This window comes from Falco rusticolus, chromosome 7 (assembly GCF_015220075.1).
Source record: "Falco rusticolus isolate bFalRus1 chromosome 7, bFalRus1.pri, whole genome shotgun sequence".
In the NCBI taxonomy this organism is placed as follows: domain Eukaryota; kingdom Metazoa; phylum Chordata; class Aves; order Falconiformes; family Falconidae; genus Falco; species Falco rusticolus.
Genome location: NC_051193.1, coordinates 63690152 through 63710725, shown reverse-complemented (window position 1 = coordinate 63710725; position 20574 = coordinate 63690152). Strand labels below are relative to the sequence as shown.

General features: G+C 57.4%; 1 protein-coding gene across 1 annotated transcript; it reads right to left on the bottom strand.

The window, feature by feature from the left end:
* Window positions 1-6250: 6250 nt before the first annotated feature.
* On the bottom strand, window positions 6251-9234 carry VRTN (vertebrae development associated). Its single transcript, XM_037393276.1, has one exon. The coding sequence runs from the start codon at window positions 9232-9234 to the stop codon at window positions 7207-7209; it is 2028 nt and encodes a 675-aa protein (XP_037249173.1). The 3' UTR covers window positions 6251-7206.
* Between the last annotated feature and the right edge of the window lie 11340 nt (window positions 9235-20574).

Here is a 20574-nt window from a genome sequence, read left to right as displayed (position 1 = left end):
CCAAGGAAAAAAGCATCAGCGCCTCAGCACAGATCTGAGCGACCGGCACATCTGATCCACTGCCTGCTTCCCCCAGCTCTGCTCCCACTGCTCGCCCCCCAGCAAGCACAGCAGCTGCTGAAACGGGGCCACTGGCTACAGATGGGGGCTGGGGAGGGAAGATCTGGGGTTCTCTGAGCTGGGGGTGGAGGGGAGTTGGTTAGTGATATCCCACAAGGGTCCCAGCATCTCTTCTCACTATAAGAGATGCTGGGATGGAGCCACGCTGGCTTTTGCTCCTCTCCCCACAGGGATGAGGCAAAAGGATGGATGAGAAGAGCAAAGGAGCTGGTGTGGTTTGTGGGGGACACAAGACCTCTACAGGACCCTGTCCCCAGCCAAAGGGATCCACTGGGGATACCGGTCCTCCCGCAACCTCCCAGCCAACCTGCCCTTCCTCGGGGTTCAGCCCCAAGGTGGGTGATGTGGGAACCAGTGGGGCAGGACACGGGGTGTCCTTGCCGCTGCACTCCCAGCACCTGGCAGGACAAAACTGCTGCTGGTTCTCCAAGCAGTGCCCATCAGTGGGGCAGGATTGCAACTAGTGCTGGTGGGGCAGAAATGCCTCGATTCTCCCCCCATCTGCCTGGAGGCTGGCAAGAGACACAGGGAAATAAAAGTGAAGTAAATCTTTCACCTCATTGAATGGCACAGTCAGTGTTTTCCCTTCACAGCAATCCAGTAAGGAAACAGCTAATTATCTGAGACAGGGCAAATCTTCTATTCCTGTCAAAAAAAAAAATAAATAAAAAAGCATTTAGCAGTGCATCTCTTTGCCTAGCTTATCCTTTCCCCTTTGCTCCCCAAAACCAGCCTGTAGTGGAGGGAGCACAGGGAGGCACAGCCTGTGGCAATACCACCTCTCCTGGGGCTGGTGGGAGAGGATTTTTGCAGAGAGAAGCCAATTAAGAGCCATCACTCAGGCATCAGCTGCTGCAAAATCAGGAGGCTCATTACCACTCCTCTCCCTGCAGACGCCAGGTCCCTCTGCCACAGCCTTCGGTAGCCACACATGCAAGAAGGTAGCGGTGGGGCCGAGCTGTCCCCATGGGGCAGAGGACAAGTGGTGCAGGAGGGGACAGAGGTGGTGTCCTCAGGCATAGGGATGTTTGGGGACCACATCTGCAGATGCGCTGCTCCAGAGCTGACCTCAGTTTTGCTGCAGTTGGTGCGTGGGCTGGATCTCAGAGGCCAGGGCTTTGCAAGTGAACCTCAGCTGCCTGTAGAAGGTGTATCTGAAAAATGTGGTTTAAATATCCTCACGAGTCATATTTTGCGAGCTTTGGAGACTCAAGGCTAAGAAGTGCCAGAAGCGCCTGACTTGCAAGCTCACAGGCCAGACAGGACCCGTGCCCCCCACGCCAAATGGGTGGGATCATCCCTCAGGCCAAGCTCCAAGGAGCAGGGGAGCTGGTGCTGCCTCTCCAGCAGGGTGGGGGCAGTGGTGGAAGAGCCTCTTTTCTCCCCCCACCGCGCCGCACTCCACACGGCTGGCATTTTTCCACCTCCTTTTCTCAGCAAACCAAGCAGCCACCCGGGCCTTTGGAAAGTGGCTCATGGCTGATTTCTGCTGGTGTTGAAAGCACACTGCTTAGGTCCCACATGTGCAGGGGGCTCCTTTCTGCTGCCAGCCCTTGGCCCTGGTGCCACCAGGGTCTGCCCAGCTCCCCTTCCCCGCACTGTCACCTCTGCTGCCTCGGGGAGGCTGAGCCGCTGGGCTCCCTCCCTGCACAGCACGCCTTCCCCACCGCTGCTCCTCTCTGAAGCTCCCTGGTTTATCTGAGCTCTTCCAGATACTCACTTCCAAAAATGCCACCATGTCCTGCAACCTCTCTACTGCTGGACGTAGACAACGCATCCCTCCTGTCCCCCATTTCTGCTCGGGAGCTTTTCTGGCTGCAGAGCTGCGCTCAGCTCAATCCCATCCTCTGGGGCCTTTTGGAGACTTCCCAGCAGAAATCACCCCACTCCACAAGGGATCTTTCTTTACTTTTGGAGGCATGGCATTTAATTGGGTTTTAATCTGTTCAGTGCTTGCTGGCTTCATTTTTAAATCAGTCTTGTTGCTTAATCAAAATGTCAGGCAGGATCAAACCTGATGTCCTGCAGAAGTCGGAGTGTGGTGGGGGTGCTGCCTTCTCCTGGCCTGGGGAGCTGAGGGACAGCCCCATGGGCAAGGGAGCCCTCCCGCTGCACAGGCAGGCTCCCGCACAGTGGCAGAAGCGCTCGGAAGAGATAACTTCATCCTCAAGTATCTGGAAGTGTCTATCCCGCCGCAGCTCTCCTACCTCCCCCCAGTGCTGTGGTTACTGAAGCGATGGAGGAGGGATGGGAAGAGGGGCAAAGGAAGAAGCCGGGGAAGGAGAAATGAAATGCAAATAAATGCAATATCTGCCAAAATGCCATCCTCAAAGTAATATATCAAAGTCCAGGCACAAGCAGTAAACTCTTGACAGTACTAGGCTAGAAAGATGGAAGTTTTTCCTTCCTGAAGTGCTTTCATATCTATTTTCTTCAAAACTTTGGCATTTTCCAGATGTTGACTGTGCTAAATTAGCATTACACATCAGCTGACTTGTTTTCCAGAGGAGGAAAGGCAGGGAATGCTGTATCTGGACCTTGGCCAAAGCGCTGGGACCGAGCCACACTGACAGTTGTCAGGTGGGGGCTGGTTCAAGAAAGCTAAGATGGGTACTAAGAGGTTATTAATATTTCAGAGGATCTCTTGGGCTGGAGGGCAAAATCCTTGAGGATCCGTGTGAGGATTGATCTTCTATGTTTTTACTAGCAAGCTGGCATAGGAAGGAGGGGTGCCTTGTTCCCATTTGCTGAGACAAAATCCGGAGGGTTTTGAAATACAGAAGAAGAGTAAAGAAACTGGGCTACCTTGAAGGCAGGAGGGGTGGAGATGGGATGAAATGCAGGGAGATGTGATGAGGGGCTGCCAGAGCTCCTCGGCTGGCAGGGACCAGGGAAAGGCCTGAGCCGTTGCTCCAGCATGAAAAAGGCAGATCTGACATGAAGATCTACAGGGCAAATTGGTTCAGCAAAAATATTAATGAAGGACAAAGGCAGGGCAGCAGTGGGCCACAGCTGGATTCTGTGAGACATTTTCAGCCACCAGATGTGAGAGATGGGCTTAATGGGAAGGAGGCAGAGAGGGTGGTAGGAGAATGGGGAATGGGGACCTGGCCATGGCTGGTGTAACTAACCTGCTTGGGCAGAGGCAGATGGTTCCCCACCAGTACCCTGGGAGCACAGGAGGAAAAGGAGTCTCCTCTCAACAGCTTTGTTGGTTCAACAGCACTAGTTGTTTGTAGTCTGCACCTATGGAGGGAATTACACAGGGGACTGACCTAAAAGATCCCTTTTTTCCTTTTTCTCCTCATCTTCTTTTCTTCCCTCCCCAAACAGGTATTCTTGATAATTAATTGCTTTTAAGCTTGCCAGTTCAGGAGCAATTTTGAACGGCGACACTGACTTTTCTGTCCTCCTGCCACCACTACATGTCCGCCCTGATGCTCCCAGCAAAGCACAGGAGCTATCTTGCAAACCTCAACCCTTTCACTACCTTGATGCTTTTAAGACCAACACTATTGCTCTTTGCACCAACCAACCAGGTGCCTGTGCAAATTCTGGAGGCAAAGCGGTGCTTGAGCTAACATACCAGCTAAGTGCCCCAAAGCTTTGCTTGGACATAATCGAATACTGACGTGGCACGCCATCTGGGCAGGCTCCACTGTACTGTATTGCCCACCCCCTGCACCTGCAAACCCCCTCCCACAGACACGAATGGGGTGTGTTAGTGGCAGAGCAGAGCTCTAAACTGCAGGTGGGCAGGGGGCTGCTCTGCATAGGCTTTGCAGCCCCCCAGCCTTTGCATTTCACTTACCTGTTAATTTCCATCTTTTCTGGAGTTGGTACTTTTAAGCATCCACACGTGAGGGAGTTTGGGTGGCACCTGAGCTAAACCTCACTCCACACATGCAAAGGGAGAGATACGTCGGCTGGTGCCCAGCAGTGCAGTGCAGAGCAGCTGAGGCCACCTCACATTCATCTCCCACCACCAGCTCAACATGAGAGCAGCATGACAGGTACAAATCAAGTGCTACAGTTTCCCCCCATTTAAAATCTGCTCAGTCACAAACAACATCAGTAAATAACGAGCATCCACCATTTAGGTGGTGCCAACTGGCAGAGACCCACCATGACCCTCCTGCCATCAAGGCGCAGGGAGGGAGGAACGTAAGGGCACTTCTGAAACCCCTCAGAGGGATGAGTATTATTTTCCTGCCATGCCTCACTCAGGCATCCAGGTAAGGGTAGAAAACCCATCGCACCTAGATCTCTTCACCAGGGGTCCTCAAAAATGTCTTGCAAGGAGGTGGAGCCCAAGGCTGGCACCCAGGAGGGATTCATCCTGCAACTGCACCCTGGCATGAGGCATGCAATGCTCCCAGCTTGGGGTGAGTCAGGTGATAGGAAGGAGAAGCCATCCCTCTGCCCTGCAGAGCACTGCGTACCTCCCACCACGGAGGCTCCCCCAGGCTCTCCTGATGCCCATCTGCCTTCAGCAGTGGCTAGCAGTCACCCACCATGCTGTGCCATGCCCATGGATACCCCAGCCACAGCCCTGCTGCCAGGCATGGTCTGCCCCAGCCTCAGGGACCACCCAAATGGGACCTGTGATAGCACCCACAGTCAGAAAATCCACCCTCCCTGCTCCTTAGCTCAGCCAAGGAAGGGAATGCTCCAAGGGTCTCCCATCCACCTTCACAGAAGCTGCTGCAGCCACCGCTGCTGCTGAAAGCAGCTACCTCCAGCCTCTGGCAGTCTGGAGACACAGGTAATCATTCTGGAGTAATTACCAGCTTACTCCCTCGGAGGAGTTTGCTGGTGAGAAGTCGCTGGCAGCTAATTGCTCCAATTACTCCCTGACACACAGACCCCGAGCATCCAGGGCTTTCTGCAGCAGCACACAGCACCGCTCCGCAGCTCCCTGCTCCCCACCTGGATCACCTGCTGCCCCCGACCCCCTCCTCCGGGACCACACAGAGTGCACCGGGGCGGATGGATGGTGGTGAGATCCCACCAGCACAACGGAGAAGGAGCCAAATGGTTTCCCAAGAGATGTCCCGCTGGCTCAGCACTGCTCCTCCAGGGCTGCCCCACCATGTGGCTCGTGCCCAAGAATACCACAGGACAACCCTCAGCACCCCCTTCTCCTGCAGGCTGTTGCCAAAGCAAGCTCAGCAGGGCTTCCTAGCATAGGTCCCCCCGCTCTGCCTAGGAGGCTTATGGGGAATGAAGCTAGACCATGTCAGGAGCAGGAGTGGGCTACAGCAGCCAAGAGAGATCTGACATGTTGAAGAAGGAAAAAAAAAAAGTTACTTGCAAGCAAGATTGTGGGCGGGGGAGGAGAATGGGACACCACAACACACATTATTGCATCTCAACTCTTCATGAGGTCTCCCACGATCCCAATGCCCCTGTAAAGACCTGAGGGTGAGAAAGACTCAGCCCTGCTGTTAGACCCAGCCTCAGGGGCTGATCTCATAGGTGCGGGGCTCGAGAGGCTCTCCCCTCACACGCCTAGGGGTGCTGTGACTCCTGGCAGCTCCCTGTGATATAAGGGCAGTTATCATCACCCTCCTCAGCAGTAGCAGCCAGCTCCAGGCATCCTCCAGCTCAGTTCTGCTGGCAGACACAACAGGGGAGCTCACACACGAAGGAGATGAGGCTGTTTGGAGAGCTCTGGCAGAGCCTGGCCACACAGACCCCCCCCACAGCCCAGCACCCCAAGACACTGGCAGGGCAGAGGTGCCAACAGCTGGTTTCAGCCTTCCAGTGCAGCACCATCACTTCAGGGCAGCACCACTCATTGACACCTCAGATGTTGCCACCACTTCCCTGCTATCACACAGAGCTGTGCCCACTGCACCGTCCCCAGGTTTGCATCCCAACTGGGAGGCATGTCCTGACCTCTCACCGGGGAGAGCACAGCTCCTGCCAGGCCTCCAGAGCACCTCTGAGCAGATGGCTCCCCACCAGGTCCCAGAAAGTAGAAGAGGACCTGGTGTGCACAGGCTCTCCCTGCCCACAAGCCCATTTTAGAATGCAGACAGGGAAGAGAAAGCCTTGCCCAGAAATCACACAAGCAAGGGCAAGAAACAGCACAGGACTGGGAGTGGAAGAGTCTTTATTGCTTTGGCTTCTTACAAATGAGAGATATGTGCATCTAGGCTCGCTGCAAGGAGACATCCACGTTGCATTCAGCTTGCAGCATGGTGCAGGGGATGCAGGGACACTGGGCACACAACATTCCATCTCCCTGCCTTCTCCCAGCCACCAGGGAATAGAGACCCTAGGGAAGCAGGGCAGCTGCCAGCTGTGAGAGAGTAAAGGACTGTGTGAAATGTTATTGTTACAAGACCAGAAAGGTCAGGGACAGCTTCTCCAGAGCCTGCAAAGGACACCAGCTCCTAGCTTAGTGCTCCCAGGAGACTACAACAGGAACACAAACAAGTCCCCTCCTCTACCAGTCCCTGCTCCTTCTAGAGAAGATCAGGGCAGCCAGAGGCAGGTATTGGAAGCCAGAAAGCCAAGGTGGCATTGATGCTGACCCCGAGTGAAGCTTTTATTCTCCTTAGCTGGGAAGAACCCAGATCAAAAATGCTCCTCCTGTAAAGCTGAGCACTCCCCAAGACCCTCTTCATCCACAGCTGAGCCAGCACTGCTTGGCTTGCCAAGGGGACACTGGGCACCTCCACACTCATCCTGCACATCCACATTACTCATTCAAGCAAGTGCCAGGGGCAGAGACACCTTCACATCCTCTGTCTCAAGAGGCCCAGCAGCAAATCATGACACTGGCACAGTACTGCCTCCTCCCTGGCTCACCCTCCGAGCACAGAGAGGACAAACCCCCTGGCCCCTCTCCTCTGGGACAGCTCAGTGCCTTCTTCCACTCCACCCGTCTCTGGGAATGGGCACTGCAGGGACACTCCCATACCTGATTGAACCACACAGAAAAGAAAGCCAGAGACAAGGAACAAAAAACCAAACCAGAACAAAAGTTAGAGCAGGGCCCCAGCCAGGGCACACCACCGGAGAGCCAAAGGGCACATCAGCTGAGGAGCTGTGGCCAAGCCAGCTGGCAACTGGCACTCAGGCATCCACAAGCGTCAGCCCATCATGCAGGGCACGCTTCCACATGTAATAGGTGGAACGGGCCGTGAGTGGGAAGCGGGCACTGAACTCCTTGTAGGTAGGGAAGGTCTTCGACTCAAAGCGCTGCTGCAAGAACAGCTTGGCCTGTGCCTTGAACTGGGCAGTGGCAATCACATCCATCACAAACATCTGGCTGTTGGCTCTCTCCGACATGGCATAGCCTGAAATGGTGGTGTTGTATGGCATGGCTGGTACTGGCTTATCTAGGTGCTTGGCGGCTACCTCCATGTGGCACTGGGGCTTGAGGCCTGGCTCGGCTCTCAGAGGTGCCAGGGAAGCCACCCGGTTCAACAGCTGGCTGGAGCTGGTCCAGGGCAGGCGATGCTGCCCAATGGCCCGGCCACTGCCATTCCAAAACCAATAGGCTGTGGAGGAGAGAGATGGGTAGCGCAGGCGGTACTTGCAGAATGGCAGCCGCCATTGCTGGACCTGCCTCCTGGCCACATCTCGCAGCTGCTTTCTCCAGCACAGAGAGGGCTTGAGCTGCAGGAGACTCCTGGGTGCCGGCCGGTCTCCATTCAGCCTCTTCTTAACAGGCACACTGCTTGGCTTCAACTGCAGGAACGGCTTTCCTGTCACTAGAGGTTTCTGGTTATCCAAGGGAGATTGAGGGGGTTTGAAGTTGGGGTTCTCCTTGATTGCTTTTCTTCGCCAGTTGTAGTAAGTGGACCTGGAGATGCCAGGGAAGCTGCGCTTGAAGCACCTGTAAGGCACCAGAGTGTTCATGGAAATGCATTTCTCCAGGTAGGATTTGGCTCCTTGCATGAAGATTCCTGCTTGGATGGGGTCTAGGGAAGGACTTGGGGGTCTTAAGGGCCCCCGTGAATTTGCTGGCTCATACACATCAGCCTTTCTTGGGACATCCCTGTGAAGCTCCTGCAACCCGTGGGCCTCAGCCACAGCACAGGCATCACCATTGACCATGCTCTGCATCTCATGCTTCCAGGCATAGTATGTGGATCGGGAGATTTCTGGAAACATTTGTCGGAAGTGCTGGAGGGGGATTATGTTGCCCTCCTGAAAGCAGGACTGAAGGAAGTGTTTGGCTGCAAACCTGGCAGCTGCTTTCTGCCGGTGTTCACGAGACTGGCGCTTCCAGCGGTAGAAGGTGCTCTTGGTAATGCTGTACCGGTCACGCAGGTTGGAGTAGGTCAGCTGGGGGTCACTGTTCAGCAGCTCAAGGGTCTTCATGGGCTGGACAGGAGGCTCTGGCAAAGGCATTGTAGGTTCTAGCTCCTCCAGGCCAACCACGGCCACAAAGTACTGCGCTTTGAAGACCTGCCGGGAGAGCTGCTGCCCTGACCACATGATGTGGAGCGTGGAGGTTCGTGGGCCACATTTCCTGGGCCGGATGAGCCGGTTGAAGTAGGGCCGGATCTTCAAGTTGCTCATGGGGTAGATGGAGTAGATGTTACACTGCAGTACTGAGGCAAGAGCGTAGACATGCCACATGTTGGCAAAGGTGCCAGGAAAACAGGTAGCTTTGATATCAGCATCAAAGATGGCCTCCAGGATAGCCATGGGGAGGCTGGTCATCTCTGGGGTCTCCTCGGTGCAGAGGGAGTAGCGGGCAGCCTGCAGCATCACCTTGGAGTCAATCATGCCATTCAAGTAGTATTGCTTGTGCAGCAGCATCTCCACCACCGTACGCACCTGCAGCTCCAGGCTGAGGCCGGGGTTGCCCCAGAGCAGCACACTGGCAGCCTCAAAGAGGCGGTTCCCCTCACCTTTGCAAACCAGAGGCAGCATGTTACTTGGGGCATCCTCAGGATAGAGGCTCCTGGCTACCCGGTCAACCTCCAGCTCCTCTTGGAACTGCCTCCCGCAATAGCCAGGCAGGGAGAAAGATGACAGGGTCCTCTCTGCCTCCAGCGCAGCACTGGTGAGGCCCTCCAGACCAAAGCATTCAGTGGCTTCCTGCAGCTCCTGCAGCACAGACTGCACCAGCTGGTGCCGCTGGATCATCCTGAAGGATTGCAAAGAGAAAGAAGTCACTCGAGCTGAAGGCAGCGCACACACTAGGCTGCCAGGGGCCTGGCCTCCAGCTCTTCCCCAAAGGACAGGGCAGACAAAAAGGGTAAAGGAAAGGCCATGGCTCACCCCTCCACCCACACTCCCAAGGACAAAGGAGGAAACCTGGGTCCTCACAGGGCAGACCCGGGGCAGGGACATGGTCTCAGCTGGCTCTCCAGTGACCTCCTGTGGGCAGCACACATGGCACACGGCCTCCAGAGTCACTCATCTGGGTGAAACTGAGGAGTAACCGCATCCGTCGGGGCGGGAAGCCAGCTCACCTCCCAACCCTGCGCACTCGGCTTCGCACCCGGCCTCATCCCTGCACCCCCCCCTCCCACCAGTGGCTCCATCTCTTTCGTTTCACCAGCCCGCTACCAGCGCCCAGAGGGAAGAGAGCCTCAAAGGGGAAACGTCTGTCACCTCTGCAGGAAGGGACCTGTGACAGAGCAACACTGCCTGGAGGGACCTGGCTGAAGGTGTTACACCCAACAGAAGGGGCAAGGAGCTTGCCCCCTCCCCCCGAGCAGGGCACTGCAGCCGTACCCATTGCATGCACCGAAGCTGCTGCTGCAGAACCCGGCGGGAGCAGAGCCGGAGCCAGCCCAAGCCACAGTTACTGCTGCCTGAGCCGACACTAGATGTCACTTGCTGCTCAGCGAACACACAACGCCGGCCAAGGAGAAGCTGCAAAAGGGGGGCTTCTCCTAGACGAGCTACCAGGCAGGAGGCAGCCCAAGAGCACAGACGGAGCACAAGCACTGGATGGGTAGTTCAGAGGCTGCATGGAACCCTCTTCCCTGCCTAAGCCCATCCCAGTCCTGTCCTCCCTCTGCATGCCAGTTCCCACTCAGGCAATCCAAAGGGTCAAACCTGCATCCCCTCCTTTGTCAGCTTTTTAACACCTATGTGGCTCTGCCCCCACCACTCCAGGAGCTCTTGTAATGACTGTACAATCCTTATCCCACCATCCATCTCCACTAACGCAACCCTCCTCCACACCTTTTTTCTACCAGCCCGCTCAGGCCCCTCACCCCAGCCACTCTCTCCTGAACTAGTTTTCTCCCAGGGACCGCAACACTCCACTCAGCTAGGAAACCCAGTCACCTCCATTTTCTCCTAAGGCTCGTTCACATGCCACCCTCAACATGCAGGACATCACTTAGCAGTCTACTTAATCCACAACCCAGCCAGAGCCCGCCTTTCCCACAGCACTTCACAGGTATCGCTGTGCACGCACAGCTCTGCGGGGAGGTGGGGAAACTGCAGTCAGGCAGGAAAAGCAGAAGCGCCACAGTAAAGCAGATGCCCTGCCTGACCTCTCCCAGTTCTCAGCCCTGTGCCCTGCTACAGATAAGGTTATTATTACTGTAGCATCTACAGCCCCCGGCCGTGACCAAACAGCAAACGCAACGAGGTGCCATGGAATCACATGGCCGCATCCAGGCTACTTCACTGCAGGGAGCCTCCGTGTTGCCGCTGCCACAGCTTGCCTTTAATCAGACCACAGCTAGCCACCAAATCAAGTCCCTTCCCCTGTTCCAAAGTCCTCCGTGGTCTCCTGCATGTTGGAGGCCAGGGCCCTCTTACAGCTGTTCCCACAGCTGTGGGGCATCAGGTATCAGAGACAATGAACAGAGGAGAATGCACACAGCTGTGAAGCAGGGGAGATAAACTTGTCCTAAAAACCCAGCCCAAGCAAGTATTGGGCTGTCACATCAGGTCTGTACTGTTGTTCTCCTGGCAGTTTGTACAAGTTTATAGAAATTTTGACTAAGCCCATGCTGAACAACATGTGCTTGAGGAGCTGAAGCAAAGGCATCCCTCAGGAGAGCTGCAGGGCTGGCAGAGCCCAAGCCCTCCTTTTCTGTGGCCTGCCAAACCCTTTCAGGGCCAGCCACCTCCCCTTTCAGCCCCCGCAGCCTGGCTGAGCACTGGCCTGCCAGCAAAGCCGGGAAAGGCAAGTCAAGCTCTTCCCCTGGAGGGGGTGAGGCGTTGCCATAGACTAGGGAGCATCAGCAACAAACCTGGTCTTTATGGGCTGGTGGGCATTTCCCACCCCCTTACAGCCTGTGGGGAGAGGGAGGTCGGGAGGGAGAGCTGGAGGCACGGGACTTAACCCCACAGCCTCAATGTCACTGCCAGGTGTCCTGTTGCTCCTGGCTGCAGGACCTCGAAAGCAATTCTAACTGCAGCTGGAAGAGCAGAGATGAGCTCGTGGGGCAGGGTGGAGAGGGACTCGGGCAAGCCAGAAGCAGAAGCCCCCCAAGCTGGTGGCTTGGGTTTGCCGCCAGATCAAACCCAGCAGTTCTCAACACAGAGGAACGTTTATCCCCACACACCCCCAGCAAAGCCAGCTGAACACGACAGACAAGTGCTCCTTAAACTGCCTCAACACCAAGAGGTAACCAAGGGAGCTTTTTGCTGCTGATAAAGAAGCTTTTACCTAACCTGGCCACTTTTGCATTCTAACAGATAAGCAAACACTTGCAGATCGTGTTCCCTCACCTAAACTGATGGGCTGGTGGCATCCAGTAGTGCAAGTTCCCCCAGCCAGCCCCAAAAACGGCTCCAACCAGCAGGAATCCAGAAGACCTCAGCCCCTGGCTGCCCAGGGCCGCTGGTGCCTTGTGGAAGCAGGGTTGTCCACAAACCCCAGCCCGGCCAGGTTGGCTGGCTCGCTCCCCAGCCCCAGCCGCAGGCTCAGGCCACCCCAGCGGTGAAGGCTCCCATTTGCAAGGAGGAGGCTTGAACCACTGTAGCCGCGCAGCGGAAGCGGTAGCCTCCAGGAGAAACATCACCGCACGAGAAATCCCTGGGGCGTTCGGGTGGGTGAGCAGCGCTGGCAGCCGGAGGAGCCAGCCCCATCTGCCAGCGCCCACATCCCCACCGAAGCCCAGAAACGGGACAACGCTCTCCCGGGGAGAGAGGAGGCGCGGAGCCGCTCCCACCAGGCCGCAGCCCCGCAGCCCAGGCCGGCCACAGCCGCCCCTCGGCCCGGGGCACTGACCACCGGTGTGCGAGCGGCGCCTGACAGCCGCCTCCCGCCCCGTCCACCCGGGAGCGCGCCCCCGCCGCCGCCCCCGCCTCTCCTCCGACGCGGCGGGAGGCGGCTCCGTACGGCCACCCCCGGGACCGGGGACTGCCCCGCGCCCCGGATGGGAGCACGGGAGACAAAGGGACGAACAGCCCCGGGGTGGGAGAAGAGGTGGCCGGTGGCCGGTGCCCGGACAGCTGCCGAGCGGCGACCGAGGGCAGGGCGGGACGGGGCGCCCGGCCGCCGGGGGAAGGTGCCCGCCCGCAGCGGGACGGGCGGCGAGGGAGGGAGGGAGGGACGGCAGGGAGCCGCGGCCCCGACGGCACCCGGCGCGGCGCCGCACTCACCTGGCTCCGCGGGTCGGGTCGCGCCCCGCCCGCGCCCTGGGCCGCCCCGCACCTTTAAGGGCGGCGGCAGGAAGCGGCGCGGACCCGCCGCCGCCGCCGCCCCGGTGCCAGCCCCGCAGTGACCCTCGGGAGCGGGCGGCCGCGTGCGGCGCCGGGCCGAGCCGGGCCGGGCCGGGCCGCCCCTCCCCGCCTGCCCCCTCCCTCCCCTCCCCCGCCAGGAAGCGAGCCATCCCCGCGGCCCCGGCCCAGATGAAAGCGGAGCGGGCCGGGGGTCACTTCCAAAGCTAAAGTGATAATGGCCATTGTCCCGCCGCCGCCGCGCTTAAAGGGCCCGCCGCCCTGCCCCGGTGCTCCCCCGCCGCCCCACAGCATCCTCCTGCCCCACACCCCACCCGGGCTTGCGGCCCCACAGCAGGCAACGGACTTGCTGAGGCGGCGGGTGGGAGCTGCGTGCCGGCGTGGGGCATCCCTCGTGTCCCTCGGGGAGCAGGCGGGTCGCGAGTGGGTGTCACTGCAGCCCACGGGTGGGTGTCTGCCCCCCTTCCCAGCTTCGCTGTGCCGAGGCCACACTCCTTCCTCCAGGAGATAGCTTCCCTGCCCTCTCCCCTCCCTAAGCGGTGCCCATCCTTCCCTGGCAGGGCCAGGCTGGCAGGACCCCCGGGCTTTTAGGGCTGATGAAGCTCAGCTGCGCTGCCCTTCAAAACCTTCTCGTTTGCCTGCAGGAGGCACCCAACTGATGGCAGCCTTCTCCCTGCCCTCGGCTCTGGGCAGGCTTGCGTTCGCCTGCCCATGCCTGGGCCCTCCATGGAGCAGCCTTCCTCCCCGTTGTCTCTGCCCCTCTGCCTCCCCAGCCTAATCTCGGGGCCGAGGTCCCCCTCCTTAACTCCGGCTAGCACAATGGATTCATCCCATCCCTTGGGCATCACGTGAGGCTGTGCAAACAGCCTGCGCGCTAGGCAGCTCGCTTCGCTCCAGCATCGCTAAGCCGCCCATGCCAGCTCCACCCCATGTCCTCTTCACAAGCCCAAAACCCCTAGACCTTCCTCCAAGGACCTGCCTCGTCCCAACCTACATCACCCCACAACAGGTCCCCATCTGCTCTTGGGTGTGAGGGCCAGATGTACTTTAACGACAGCTTGGTCAACATGGAAGAGTCAGGCTCTTCACCACCTGGTCTCGATGCTTTACGTTCCCCGTGTTGTGTAGCTCTGGTTGCAGGCAGTATCTGGTTTCCCCTAACCAGCCTACCCCTGGGGACCAGCCTGAGACCTGCCGCAACCCCCCCACCCAGTGAGGCGCACAAAGTAACTCCCAATGTCAGAGGCAACAAGGGCTTGCTTGCCTGCTTGCCACCACCCGTGGAGAACCTCACTGTAGCAATTATTCCCTTGGCAACGCGAGGGCAGGGGCGCTCATGGAGCCACCACGTATGGGATTCTTGTGTGATTCAGGAGGAAAGTTAAACACCGACCTTTCAAACAGGGGACATGTGCCCAGCTCCCTCTCCTGCCGCCCTCCCTTCCACGCCAGTCTGGGAGCAAGCATCGCAGCACACATCCAGGCACACCTTCGCTGCCCTGCGTCCTACCTCCCCCAGAAGCACATACCCCAGAGCATTCTTTCCCACTTCTCTTGTCTTACATCTGAGCCCAGGAGCACAGGAGGAGGCCTGGCGAGGAGGGTTTGACAGGAGGAATGGGCTCCCTGGAAGCTGTGGACTGGCTGCTTCTGAGTCAGCCCAGCCTCAGCTAACAGCCACCACCCAAGCTGATACTGAACCGTGGCCTTCAGTGCTCACAGGGGTCACTCTCATCGGACACAGAAAAGCTATAGTGCAAGGAAGAGAGACCTAAACCGTCTCCTAGTTAATTTTTCGCTCCCTCAGGCCATCTTCATATCTCCAAAGCCAGCTCCACTCTCACTATCAGCCTGGCCAATCCTGGATCTTTTCCCCAGCAGGCCGGTGTTCATATCCACAGCTGCTGAGCTCCCCTTCCCATCCTTCATCCTTTTAACTTCTTTGGTTGCAAATGCAAAGCGGTGCTCACAGGGCAGCGAGACACTGGTAAATGCCGGAGTCAGCAGGGTCAGTGATTAACATAGGAGCTGGAAAACACACAAAGAGACAGCCTGGGCAGTTCTGTTATGCAGATGACTGCACACACCAGCTTCCAGCATATAAACAAGTAGTTAACATTTTTCTGTTCCTTGGAGGAGTTTGGTGGGGGACTGAAGTGCTGCCTGATTTGGTGCAGGATGCTAGAGCATGACAGTAAGCCATGGAGACCTTTGTAGTTTAGCTCTGGCTGCCAGAAGCTTTTCTGCCTCTTGTGCTTTAACCTGCCTGCTGCAGCCCATCCTCTCTTGGACAAGGCCCAGAGAAAAGGTGCAGACGTCCAGCTGCGCTGGAAGGCAGGTTTTACTGCTCCAGGTTTGGGCATGGAGTCTTCTCCCAGGTCAAGAGCAACCTCCACGTTCAATAGATAAATTTCCAGTAAGGAAGGGTGTCCCAGGGACTTGGTGCTGGGTTCTTGTTCCTCTGGCTCAGTCACTGGAATGTGAAAATCCCAACAGTGCCGCATCTGGGGGCAATATTCAAACACTCAGCTATCCCTCCCAGCAGGAAAGCTCCCCAGTCCCACCTCCACTGCCACCTGGGGGACCTCCAGGAGCGGAGGGAGTCAGAGCACCCTACCCACAGCAGCACTGTCCATGGCTGGACCAGGGGAGATCATTCAGATAGGATGGGATATGGCTGAAACACCTCGGATAGCCAAATGCCATTTGGGGCAGGTCAGACTGTGGACTGGTTGCCAAAACCACGTCTGGAATTGGAACAGGTTGACCCAAACCATCCTATGATCCATCTATGATCTATAAATGGGCTAAATTGACATGTCCACCCCCTTAAAGACATTGCTGGTGCCCTGGCTTTTGTTTTTCCCATCTTTCTTCCTCCAGAGCACTGCAGAGTCTGAATCCAAGTGCTGTCATCCCTCTGGGGAGTCAGGGGAACTTGGACTGCTGAGGGGGTGGGAGAACTGAGAGCATGGGGGCTTCCAGGAGGGTCCTAAGTGTCTGCTGTCTTGGCTAGGTTTCTCCCCTGTGCCTGGCATTGCTGCACAAGGGAACAGCAACGAGCAGAGCTTGCAGTCTGAGTTAGCAACAGAAATAGGGTTGCTGCAGCTGCAGTCTGCCCACCAGTCTCGGGGGGAGGAAGGCCAAGTGGTTCTGGTGTGACTATGCCCAACAAGGACCTGGAAGACACAGAGTCTGCCCCAATTTCTGTAGTAACTTGTTCAAATAAAATGCAAAAGTCCTGTTTTGGGGTTCACATTGTCTAGTACTTCTCATTCCCAGCCCTGAAACCACCTCTGAGCCCACTGCCTCACGCCTGTGCTGGAGCCCTTCAAGGGCTTCCTTAGACAGACTGCGGGGCTCTGCGGAGAGGTCCTGTGGGGCACCCTCCTGTCTGTGCATGGCCCAGGACAGTGCTGAGCACCATCAGACAGACGGTTTCGTTCAGTTCTGCTCACATCACACTAAGAGGGAGAGTGACAAACTACAGGGAGTTTTCAGCCAGGAGCAATGGAGCTGGAGTGATTGAATTACAGGAGACAATATGAGGAGCAAAATCTGTTTAGTGGTGCTGAATCGAGAACGGGCAGGCAGAGACACTGAGTGCATCAACTTCAGTGAGTGAGAAGGGTTAACAGGGGTGACTTCAGCTGTGTGACTGAGGACAGAGGAATGGCACAGAGGGCAGAAGAATGTGGCCTGAACTATAGGACAGCTTGGTGGCAAGGCCCAGCCAGGAATTTCGTCTCCCAAGGGAAGTGGGGAGCTGGCCTGGGCACTAGGTCCCATCCTGGACAAGGCTCACCCACACCCTGTCTCCCTCTTCCTCCGCAGGCACACAGAGCTCGGGGTCGTTCCCCTTCCTCCAGCACCCCTCAGTGCCGCCTCCTCCCCATCCTGTAGAGAACACTCAGGGTCCCCATTGCTGTTCTCCTCTCCCTCCCTGTGGGAGTAGAGGACATCGGTGCTGTCCCCTGAGAGCCACCCAGAGTACCCTGTCCCTCTCCTAATGGTGGCTGCCTCCCAGTTCACCTTCTGGGTGATGTTCAGGACTGAACAGTTCAATGCACCAGGAGCGCCCAGGACAGCCAGGTCTGCCTGCCCCCTGCCCTGGGGCAGCAGAGCCCTGACAGTAAGTCCCATCTCCAATTCTCCTCTGCTCAGCTTAGGGCTCTTCTCCCCTCTGGCTTCCATCCAGCTGGGCTCCCTCTCCCTTCCCGCTCTCTGAGATGGGAGGGAAGGTTTGAACTTGGTGTTGGCACTGTGCTCCTGCTCCCCGAGGCTCCCCAAGGCTCCTGGGCACACGGGAGGGAATGAAACATGAAGCACCAAGTGCAGTACCACAGTGCTGGGCGAGGACCGGGAGTCTTGGCCACATCCTGGGGTCCTGGCCATAGGTGGGAGGGGTGGGGGAAAGCCAGGAACCGCAGGAGATTCAAAGTCAAGATCAAAGCGTTTCCCTCTGAAGCCCTAACACTCTCCTTCCCTCCCACTTGCACATAAAAGCACTCTGCCCTCAGCAGGCTCTCCGCTGGGGAGGGTGGGTGGAAGAGGGGGCTGCTTTCCCCCTCGCTTTTCCTGTGTTACTAATAACTCTTCCCAGAGGTGAAATGGTGAAGATCCTTCCACCCCTCCTCCCCCATGCCTGCTTCTTGCCCAGATCCAAAGAGCCCGAAGCCATTTCAATGGCTGTGAGTTTGTGGCAGACCTGGCCTGCTTTGGGGTGTTACCAGCCGATGCCAGCACGGGGGAGACGCAGCAAGCAAAGCCTTTGAAATGTACAGTAGAAAGACACTGTTAGAGGCAAGGCACAAGGAAGGGGGATTGAAAAGAAAGCAGAACAGTTTGGCTCACAGGACAGGGAAAGGCTAATTAAGGCACAGAGCGTGGAGGAGGAAAAGGCAGAATCATTAAGATATCACAGCAGGGGCTGGTGGTGTGGCTCTGTAGAGGTTTAAGCCATGCTGAGCCTGGCCCCTGCTGTTCACCACCCCTCGGTTCTCTGTCCCCACCCTCTGCTGTGGGGTGACACAGGGGTGTGGGGAACTCTGTCAGTCAGTTCAAGTTGATGATCCAGCTGAAAATTAGTTGTTTAAGTTCATACCCTGACACGGACAGAGCTGAAACTCAGGATGGGAGTCTCCCTTACCCCTTCCTTACTAATGGTCAGAGAGGGGGCTGAAGCCTGCAGGTGATGCCAAACTGAAGAAGCTGCAAGCTCCAGGGAGGACGGGCACATATGAAGAGGCTGGAGACTGGAAACACGGGCAGGAAGTGGCGGATCCAGTTTTGGAAAGCCCAGGAAGGCGATACTCCTCTGGCAGTGCTCCATTACGCAAGACTGCAGAAAGCTGGCAGCATTAAGACAGACCGGGATGGGAAACGTGAGGAAAAGCAAGCAGCAGAGTCAAGGCTGCAGCTTTGTGGGTTTTTTGGTGGTCATGACAGCTGCTGCTTGTTTCAGAGAGCACCCAGGGCCACTTACTCCCCTCAAAGGCACTGAAAGATGGGTTTGTCAGGCTGCTCCCTCCATCCCAGCTACAGGCCAGCAGGCAGAGAGGGGGCACAGGGGAATGGCAGCACAGGGGCAGCAGGGACCGCCAGGAGGCAGGGGTTGGGAGGCCAGGGCTGCGGGAGGATCTGGACCGGGGCTTCCCCCATCAGTCCCAGGCAGGGGGAAAATGCATCGGACAGCAGGCAGGGGAGGGGGGGGATGGGATGTTTCACACCTAGCAAGCAGGAGCAGATGGGGCTGGGGTTAAACGCCACGAGGAGTTAACCTGCACTGCCACACGGAGCCCAGGGCTTAGCAAGCCATGCCTGGCTGTCCCTTCCCTGGATCCATGGCAGGCTGTTCAGTGATGGGTAAGCAATGCAGAGGGGGTTTCTCTTGGGTCTGTAGCTAGTCAGGGAGCTGAGATATGGCCCTGCAGTGTAAACAGAGCCATAAAACCCCGCTCAAATTGTGATTCCCCAGTCCTTTCCCAAGCCCTGCCCCCAGGCACGCTCTGAAATGGCCATGGTGTTTGCTGGGGGAGAAACGTGAGAAGTAGAGCCGGAGTGCTGTAAAAGATGTAAATGTTTCTGTGCCGAGAGCAGCTCTGAGTGTCTAGGGCAAAGCCTCGGTGGGGGGATGGAGAGGCACTGAGAAGGCACTTCTCTTTTGTTCTTGATCTTGGCTGCCTTCGAACCATAGAATCATAGAGTGTCCCAAGTTGGAAGAGACCCGTAAGGTCCCATGAAAAATCCTGGAGCTGATTCACTAATGGGAGCTGCCAGCATGTGCTTTATCAGGTGGTGGTTGTGGGTGACAGGGACGGGACAAAGGGCAGGGAGGAGGAGGTAGAAGGAAGGGTTTGGGATAGACAGTTGAAGCCATCTCATCTCTGTGTCAGATCCCCTGGCTCCCTCTGTGCTGGGAAGCCATTTCATCAGCAGGGGAGGAAAGGAATATCCCCTGGCCATAAGGTGGGCAAAGGACTCAGGTCAGTGCCGGTAAGTACTGTTAAGGTGACACACACAATTGTCACAGCTGCAATACTGCACCGTGAGAGGATGTGACTGCGTAGGAGCAACCATCACCCAGGACTGATGCAACAGCTGAGAGAAAAAAAGATCCTTTTAACATAAAAATTAGTCATCGCTGAAGTCAGGTTTTCAGAGTGCTGCTCTCTGCCCTCTGGAGCTTAACCTTTAGGTATGACTGATAGCATTGTGAATTCCAGCAGTAAAAGAGTGGAGAGAAGGGAGATGAGGGCAAGCGGAAAGGGACACTGCTCAGGGAGCAGGGCCATTTGCTGACGAAACAGACCGGTGCATCTTCTTTCATCCCTGAGCGCATACACTCTGATTTTGTGTTTTGAAGGGCCTAGACCCCTGAGCAGGTAGCAGCAGAGCAAAGACGATGGACATGAGGACAAGGGAGGAGAAAAAGGGTTGGGAGGCAGGGAACTGGCAGGAGAATGAAGCTACTTGGTGTATGGGAAGAGGGACCCGTGGGGCATGTGCAGAAGCCCAAAGGCTCTGCAGAAGAAATCACATTAACAGGACAGTGGGTGTGAGAGATGCCTCACAGGGAAGGGAAGGGGCTGCAGCACGTAGGATCCCTCCTCTCTTATCATCAGACTCGTCCAGAAACATTTTATAACCCAGAGTTCGGGTGACTACCCAAATCTGGAGGAAAAAAATAGTTGGTTTCTGTATTAAACCTGGGATCGCTGAGATGTCAGAGAGGGTCAATTCCCCGCCACAGCCGGTGGCTGCTTTCCTGAGGCCTGTGCCGCCCCTCCGCCAGGGGTTTTGCAGTGCTCGGGGAGCGGGGACACCCGCTGCCGTCCCCCCGCTGGGGATCGCTGCCGTACCCCGAGGTCCCCGCAGTGGCCACCACAACCTGCGCATCCTTTCGAACCAGCCCGAAACTTCACTGCCCACCCCAACGTAGCCCACGCACAGGCATCAGCCCTGCTCCTTCCCCTGAGGGACCTGAGGTCCCCTGAGGGACCGTCCCTCAGCCTCTGGGGTCCCCGGAGGGAGCAGCTCCTGCTTGTCCCGCTCCCTCAGGCAGCGAAGCGGCAGGGCCCTCTTCCCCGGCCCCGCGGCCTGCCCGGCAGCCATGGCCCTGCCGAGCCACGGCCTCTGGGCCCGTCCCCGGCTGGCACCGAGCGCGGCTGGCGGTATAAGCCGTGAGGGACGCGAGCACCGTCCGCAGCCCCGGGGCGCTTCCCGCCTCCCCGCCCGACGCCGCCAGGGGGCGCTGTGCCCCGCGGGCAGCGCGGCGCCCCGTCAGGGGGCGCTGCCGCTCCTCGCCGGCGGGAGAGGCGGGGCGGGAGA